The 8753-nt window shown below is 42.5% G+C and overlaps 1 protein-coding gene across 1 annotated transcript; it reads right to left on the bottom strand.

The window, feature by feature from the left end:
• Nucleotides 1-2079: 2079 nt before the first annotated feature.
• Nucleotides 2080-6009, bottom strand: si:ch211-244c8.4 (mucin-5AC). Its single transcript, XM_047378255.1, has one exon. The coding sequence runs from the start codon at nucleotides 5847-5849 to the stop codon at nucleotides 2934-2936; it is 2916 nt and encodes a 971-aa protein (XP_047234211.1). The 5' UTR covers nucleotides 5850-6009; the 3' UTR covers nucleotides 2080-2933.
• Nucleotides 6010-8753: the final 2744 nt, after the last annotated feature.

The following is an 8753-nucleotide window of genomic DNA, read 5'->3' as shown; positions in this document are numbered from 1 at the left end:
ATAATTTACAAGAATGTCCCATGATGTAAGTCCTTATTACTAGTCCAGATTCCTATGCAGTGCACATGAATTATCGCACATCTGCAATCAGTTTCCGCTGTTTTTAAAACCCTGTAATCCTGAAACACAGGTGTTACCTAGAGCTGCAGAACGTGTTGCGGCAGAGCCTTTGTGGAGAACTGTTCTTTAGCTCAGGGAAATTCAGTCTGTATCAGTGCCTGATGTAGAGAGCTCCTCGTGTTCTTCTCAGGCCACTGGTGGTTCTTCTATTCTCAGCTCACAGCCTTAGGCTTCATGTAGCAAACATATGCCTTTTTGTAAATCAAGGAAACATTTAAACTTTGTTTTTTACTTTTTACAGTTTTTAACATCAAAAGTTTCCTAACATCGCCACATGACTTAGATGAGCTCCTGTCCTTAAAAGAATTGATCAGGGGGGTAAGGTGCTGTTAAAAGGTTAACATCTTACATGCAGGAGATTACTAGCTTGCCTTCTTCATTTTGTATAAATCCAGATTAGTTGGGCCCAGGGGCTGGAGCTAACAGTTGGACGGGTAGGGACCTAGACTAAAGCACATTTCTACAGTCTAAAAAAATTCAGATCCCAAAAATCTTATAGTGGTTTATGCTAACACTATTTTATTATCCTTTAAAGAAACCTTAATGTTTCTATAAGATGGTTACAAACAGGAAAGTCTGTAAATATTTACACAGGAAATAGTGGTTGGAAGTGGTGCGCCACCTATAATTTTCCAGTGTGAAACATGTAGTGAGAATGAGACATTTAAAGCATTCCTGAGAAGAACCTGTCTGCTATAACAGTATAACACTTTATTATTAATCCAATAGTTGTACTCTTATAATATTTTAGATTTTCCTACACTGTTTTGTTTTATTAAACAGTTAATTGGACCACGATGTTTTATACAATTGTTTCTAAATACATGCTGGAAGTGTACGTCCACAACTCTACCACTGCATACCTTCTAACAAATCATCAAATTTTATGTAAACCATCTAATGCAAGCAAAAGGACAGTTTAGAGATTCACAAAGTAGAATTTGCATAAACTACCATATTATTTTTGAGATCCCAGTGTTCTTGAGGACATTAGTTTGTTTTGATCTTGACCACTCTTAGACTCTCAGACTAGCCATTTCTTAGCTAGATTAATCTGGATTTAAAGGGAAATCTCTTTGTACTTTAAAGGCAGATTTTTTGAGGGCCCAGCTAAAAATACAACAATAACTTCCTCTGAAGTAGCCCAGAGTTTCAGTAACAATAACTACTGCTGCCCTCATATGTATAAAATGTAAAAAAGCAACAGATATAAATTATGGCTACTTCTAACGATTTGCATTGTATTAAACCAGAGGTACAATCCTATAACCCTGTATTTGTGAACACGTTCCTTTGGTGATTGAGTGCAAAAACTGGAGAAAAATAAGCTGTTATCAGCTTTTATTGCTAATAGTAGCACCAAACCAAGTAGTGAATCTGTCTGGTCATCTGTCTTGCAACTAGAGCATGCTCTTCCTGGGTTTGGCGTCATTCCCAGATCAGATAGACGAGCTGAACCCACCATTACACAATAAAGACACTAAGATAGTTATCTCATGGTTATAGCCTTTTAACAGAATCTCTCTCATAAATCTTGAACTATCCCTTTAAGTTGAGGCAGCTTGTGGATAGTCAGAGCAGTTACTGTTGCCTTTTTGGAATTTTCTGAATAATTACATGCTCCTAGCCAGCTGTAATGACATTAACATCTTATCTAAGGCAGAGGAGTTATTCAGCAAATCCATTTTCCTCCCAGAATAGTAATGACACCCATTCCCAAGCCCTTTTACTGATAATAAGGTATGCATGTTAAGTGCTTTTCCCTCGCAGCTGATTGGCTGATCTCAACTGACATGCAGGGGCTCGCTATTCAGGTCAGTGAGCTTGGAGTGTGAATGATGTTGGACGGATGCTCCTGTGGGGGTAATCCGAGTGAGTAATACAGAGCCAGGAAAATGGGCTAATTCCCATTTTGCTTTGAAGCAACGCAAATGACAGGATATAATGAATCACTCCATCTAAGTACTCACTCAGGTTGTTTTATTGATTAAATAAGAAACAGAACAACACAGATGCTTCTCTACACAGAGATATTGTTCTCATCTGAGCATAACTGAGTTTAAAGTAGACATATGCCAGTGTACGAGCTGGAGATCTCATCTCACCACTCCCTCTGTCTCGCTTAAACGTCCACATTGCCATTCATAATGGCCTCTGTCCGTTTCACTGGAAAGGGCGATTTCCGCTCCCCAACCACAACAAACAGTTTACAGTGGGATCTTATAATGTTACATATGAGCAGGCAGGCTGTACAGTCCGATATCTTGTGCAAAAATAATGGCACATTTTATGCTACATCGATCCAAAGAGAGGTGTGGAATGTGAGTTTCATTGTTGCATTCATTTTATGCTGATCTGACATAAATTAAAAAAAAGGACAAAGGGCTGGTAGCTGGAAGGAGAGACAAAAAAAAGTCTGGAAGGTTCCTACAAAAAGTGGGAGTAACAAAAGTTAAACCAGTGTAGAAAAGACTGAAGAAAATCTGTAGTCTGTAGGAAAAGCACCCTTGAGAAGGCACTCGCCCTGTTTGTGTATTTATGATTGCAGATGTCCTTCTCTCTTGCTGATCCTCAGCCAAGTGTTCAGGTGTGACCCTCGAACCATTCCTGAGTGCGTGTCTGGCTCAGCACTAAAGAGCCGGGCTGCTGCTCCAGCTCCCTCGTAGAGATGTTTTTTGTGCTTGAATGCGCCTGGCTCATTTCTTTGTAACTTCTTAGTGTTAAAGTAAAGGGAAAGAGTTACAGTTTGGAAATGTGGATTAAAAATTATAGTTTACATTTAGCTGCTTCTGTCCAGTGTTTTTTTTTTTTTTTTACTTTCTTATCTGTGTGCTGCTGCCTGTAGCAGCAGGTTTATTACCAGCCCTGCGGACGGGCACCTTGGACACAGGGATCTTTGTACGAGGGGGCTCTTTCGTCTGTGAGACCTGTGATGCAGCGTGAGACTGGGTGCCATGCTTGAAAGGGATCTTTGAATCATGCACTGAACTTGTGAGAACCTTCGCTTGTTGAGGCTGCCGATACTCCTCCTGGACATGTTTTGCGGTTGGAGTGTTTGCCTCAGGTGAGCTGATTTTATCTTTGCCCCTCGCATTATGTGAGTTGAAATGGGGTTTCTCTTCTAGCACAGGCGAAGTGGGGTCCTTGCTCAAGTCATCATGCTGGCTTTCTCGGACAGGCAGTCTTCCAACTCTTCCTCCACCAACCACAGGTATTTTACTAAGACCCATTGTTTTTGATGGTGGTGTCCTTTTTTCTTTGGGGTGCAACTCATGATGTTGTTCTTTTGCTTTTGATGACACACCTTGGCTCCCCTGTCCACCTGCTCCATCCAGACTATCTGTTGATGCCTGCACAGAACCCCTATTCTTAGCAGAGGACGACGTATCTATCTGCCATGACACAGGGGGAAGAGAACAAGAGGCAATTTGGGGTTCAGGTGTTTTAGGCTGGGAAATAAGGATTGGAGTGGCTTTGGGTGGAGAAACTGGGAAAGATTCAGGGCGGTGGGCCTCTACAGATGACGTCACTGGGGTTTTAGATCCAGAATATTTGGTCTGGGCAGGTGTAGGAGATGTTTTAGATACAACACTTGGGATTTCAGCAGGGAATGTAGGAACGTTAGATGAAGACTCCTGCAATTTCACATCAGCTGACATGTCTTTAGATACAGAAGCTGGGTTCTTAGCAGGGGAAGTAGGTACTTTAGATGAAGATTCTTGTATTTTCACATGAGCAGATGGATCCTTAGATACTAAAACTGCTACTTTAAGAGGGGCAGGGCAGACTTTAGATTGAGATACTTCAATTTGAGTTGAAGCAGGAAGTTCTTTTGATGGAATTGATATTTGATGAGGAGAAACTTTCATCGGATCCATAGCAAATGCAGTCAGTGATGCTGTTGAAGCAACATGAGTGGGGGCAGCTGCTGTTGTAGGTTGACCTGGAGGAATCTTACCTAAAGAAAGTGATATTGTGGAGGGTTTAGTGGTGGGAGGAATTTTAGCTAATGAAGCTGAACATGGAGCCGGAACAGATGCTGAGCTGGGTTGGGTTTTAATTGCAGCAGAAAAGGTTGAATAAGGACAGGGATCAGAAACGGTTTTATGAAGGTCCAGATGGTTAGTGGTCAAGGTGGGCTTGGAAAGGGCCATAGATGCTGAGCCTAAAGTTGTGGTTGAAGTAGTGAAAGACATGATCTGTGAAGGAATGACCGTTGCAGAACATGAGGTTGTAGTTGTAACCATACATGTTGCAGGTAATGTGGGGGGGACTTTAAATTCTCCCACAGCTGAACTTTGACAGGGTTTAGAGTAAGTCGACTTTTCCGCATTAAAACTACTACTAGAGGGAGGTTGGGTGATGGTAATGGGAGGGCTGTGGGGTACTGGTACAGGTTTAGTTGATACAGAGGGTGAAATACACACAGGATCAGGTTTACTTACAGGTGCAGTATTTTGAGGAGCCAACATGATCTCTGTAGCCAGTTTGTTAGCTGTAGAGGTCAAACTTGGACTGAATGAAGAGGCTTTGCCAACAGTGGCCGATGCATATGCAGGAGGTGTGGTTGTGGTAGTGATGGAGCTCAGTGTGGACTGAATTGTCTTTGAAGTGGAAGATGTAGCTGATGGTGAAGGAACAGTTGAGGGTTTTGTTGAAGTAGGAGCAGGAGTTTGTTTACCTTGTGTGCTGGCAGGCGTAGTGGAAGATGAAGAAGAAACTGCTACAGAGGGGGATTTAACTGTAGCTGCAGCGCTGACTGGAGAAGAGGAGAGGGTAGATTTGGACAAAGGAGATGGCGATGGTAGTGGAATGTCAGCACTGAGGGCACTGCTAACTTTTCCCCACTCTGCTTCTACATCAGCCATGATGTCTCCACCCCCTGAGATTGAGTCAAAGGTCAGGAGAGAGGAGATATCTGCCAGCAGTGAGCTCAGGCTCTTATCACCAGGTACCAGTGGGGGTTCTGGGGTGAGCAATGGGGACACGTGCTCGTTTGTAACACTCACATTCTTGACAGATGTCACCTGGGGAGCTGGGGTCTTTGACGGGGTTGTGGCTGAACTTTTCTGAGTTGTGGAGCTCTGGAGAGGCTCGCTCCTCTCGGTTTCAGGGCTGTCCAGAATGCGAGGCTGGCATTTGGGTGTGAGCGTCAGGTCCTCTTTGATGATTTCCACACTGTTAGTGCGGGATGACTGGAGAAGTGGGCTTGGAGGGGCTTCCTCTTTGTTCTCCTTATCCTTCGATCGGAGCTTGACGTTGCTAAAGAGGCCTTTTAGTCCACGACGTTGCCGAGCCACTGGCTGGCACACCGTTTGGACTCTGCGGTCCCCCACTCCCCTTCTTCCACCCCTCAGCAGTGAGAAGAAGCTAAGGGACTTGGCCGAGCTGGTTGAAGAGATGGAGGTACGACCAGGAGCAGTAGCAGTAGCCAGACCGCCATCTTCACCGAGTGTTTCGTCCTCTGGCTGCTCCCCATCTTCTTGTTTCACCTCTTTTCCATTTTCCATATCTTGCTCCTGCTCTGACTCCTGTGCAGGAGTCTCAGATAATCCCTCAGAGGTTTTACTCCTGATAACAGGAGACTTGTTGTTGCCGTCCCCTTTGCTTCTGATGGAAAATATGTTACCTGGCTTACGTTTTCCAAACAGCTTGAATCCTTTTCTGATTTTTCCAGTTGGCTGCGATTCATTAGGCGGGGGGTCCGTGTTTTCTGTCTGTACATCCATCTTCTCGGCGATTCCCTCCACCTATTTCTGTGTCTTTTTGTCACTTGGTGCAGCTATTATTCCAGAGCTTGTGGATGGAGCATTTAAATCCAGGGCTTTATCTCCGTTTGTAGCTTTACACTATCTGCTGTTCTCAATGTGTTTCTTTATCAGTCTCCTGTATCCCTCCCTCCCTCCCTCTGTGGTTCCCATCCACCCCTTTCTCCTCTATTTCTCCCTCCAAAGCACCTCCCCTTTGCCTTGCTCTTTTTCAGGCTGCTCTCCCTGGCTGTCATGGCAACTGAGGATCTCAGCAGCTTTCGTCACCAATGCGGAGCCAGGGGCTGTCATCAGCCCGCTCTGAACACAGCTTTCTCTTTTTCTCTGTCTGATGACTGTGTTTACATAAACAGCAAAGACAAACACTCCATTAATAGATTCAAAATCAGACTTCTAAATTAGCCTGTTATATATGTAGAAAAATCTAAGGCAAATTATTACAAACTACCTGTCCCAGTGAGGGACTGCACATCATAACAGTCTGAATAACATTCCTTTTTTTTAAACATCATACATAATCTTTCTCTGAAAAACAGAAAATTAATTCAAATGTATTTTTATACTTATATGTTAAATCCAATGTTAGCTTCAGAAAAACTGAGTTTAATTTAAAATGGGAGTTTGCATACTGACCTATGGTAAATGTCTTGTAAGTGCATTTGCTGTGCAATATGTTATCTAAATAAAAGCATAACTACTAAACTAAACAACTTAAATGCCAGAAACGTATACCGGATACACTCTATATTAGTTTCTGATATTTAATATAGTGATCAAACAACCAATAAAAAGCTACTAGATTTTATGCAACTTTTATGTCACTATAATAGAGCAAAGTGAATTAAATAAAATACTGTCTTTCCAGTTTATTAATATTATATAAATGTTTCATAAAAAAAAAAAAAAAAAACCTTTTTTAAACTAGATTTTGAAAAAGGTTTTGAGGTCAAACTCGTGCGACCTCTTGTGGTTGTGTTGGGAACAACATGTGGCACAGATTTGTACAAAATAACCCCAAAATAAAGCTGCTGTCTCATCCACATGTTCTTCCTAACCCATGTCAGCCTGTGTAAGTGGGTCAGCAATCCTTGAACAGATCAGCCTGGCATATGAGTCATACTGTATATGATTGAGAACAGAAAGTACAGGTGCACATCTATATATTAAACTGCTATAAAGAAGCTGATTTATTTTTTTAAATGAAACTCATATTAAGTGGATTCATTACATACAGAATATTTTTCAAGCGTTTCTCTTAATTTGGGTGATCATGGCTTGCTGCTAATAAAAATTCTAAGTTCATTTCTTTAAAAAATTGGAATATTTCATAAGACCAATAAAATTATTTTGTTTTAATACACAAATGTTATGTTTTGGGAAGACTGTTGACTAGATAGTTATCCAACAGGCAGCCCTTGACTCCCACCTAATGGAAAGTAAGCCCAAAAGGTCATTGCTAAAGAAGCTGGCAGTTTACAGAGTGTTGCGTCTAAGCATATTAATGAAAAGTTAGGTGGAAGGAAAAACCATTGTCGGAATAGCTGTTCAAGAAATATTAATTACTATGGCCTTGAGAGGAGGCTATGTAAGAGTTTGGGGGGATTCACAAAGGGTTTACTGTGTCTTATGTCAGGTCTTCAAGAGCCATTACACACATACAGGTCCTTCTCAAAATATTAGCATATTGTGATAAAGTTCATTATTTTCCATAATGTAATGATGAAAATTTAACATTCATATATTTTAGATTCATTGCACACTAACTGAAATATTTCAGGTCTTTTATTGTCTTAATACGGATGATTTTGGCATACAGCTCATGAAAACCCAAAATTCCTATCTCACAAAATTAGCATATTTCATCCAACCAATAAAAGAAAAGTGTTTTTAATACAAAAAACGTCAACCTTCAAATAATCATGTACAGTTATGCACTCAATACTTGGTCGGGAATCCTTTTGCAGAAATGACTGCTTCAATGCGGCGTGGCATGGAGGCAATCAGCCTGTGGCACTGCTGAGGTCTTATGGAGGCCCAGGAGGCTTCGATAGCGGCCTTTAGCTCATCCAGAGTGTTGGGTCTTGAGTCTCTCAACGTTCTCTTCACAATATCCCACAGATTCTCTATGGGGTTCAGGTCAGGAGAGTTGGCAGACCAATTGAGCACAGTGATACCATGGTCAGTAAACCATTTACCAGTGGTTTTGGCACTGTGAGCAGGTGCCAGGTCGTGCTGAAAAATGAAATATTCATCTCCATAAAGCTTTTCAGCAGATGGAAGCATGAAGTGCTCCACAATCTCCTGATAGCTAGCTGCATTGACCCTGCCCTTGATAAAACACAGTGGACCAACACCAGCAGCTGACACGGCACCCCAGACCATCACTGACTGTGGGTACTTGACACTGGACTTCTGGCATTTTGGCATTTCCTTCTCCCCAGTCTTCCTCCAGACTCTGGCACCTTGATTTCTGAATGACATGCAGAATTTGCTTTCATCCGAAAAAAGTACTTTGGACCACTGAGCAACAGTCCAGTGCTGCTTCTCTGTAGCCCAGGTCAGGCGCTTCTGCCGCTGTTTCTGATTCAAAAGTGGCTTGACCTGGGGAATACGGCACCTGTAGCCCATTTCCTGCACACGCCTGTGCACGGTGGCTCTGGATGTTTCTACTCCAGACTCAGTCCACTGCTTCCGCAGGTCCCCCAAGGTCTGGAATCGGCCCTTCTCCACACTCTTCCTCAGGGTCCGGTCACTTCTTCTCGTTGTGCAGCGTTTTCTGCCACACTTTTTCCTTCCCACAGACTTCCCACTGAGGTGCCTTGATACAGCACTCTGGGAACAGCCTATTTGTTCAGAAATGTCTTT

The sequence above is a fragment of the Girardinichthys multiradiatus genome, chromosome 11, assembly GCF_021462225.1.
Source record: "Girardinichthys multiradiatus isolate DD_20200921_A chromosome 11, DD_fGirMul_XY1, whole genome shotgun sequence".
In the NCBI taxonomy this organism is placed as follows: Eukaryota; Metazoa; Chordata; class Actinopteri; order Cyprinodontiformes; family Goodeidae; genus Girardinichthys; species Girardinichthys multiradiatus.
This window is presented reverse-complemented; position numbering and strand designations above follow the sequence as displayed.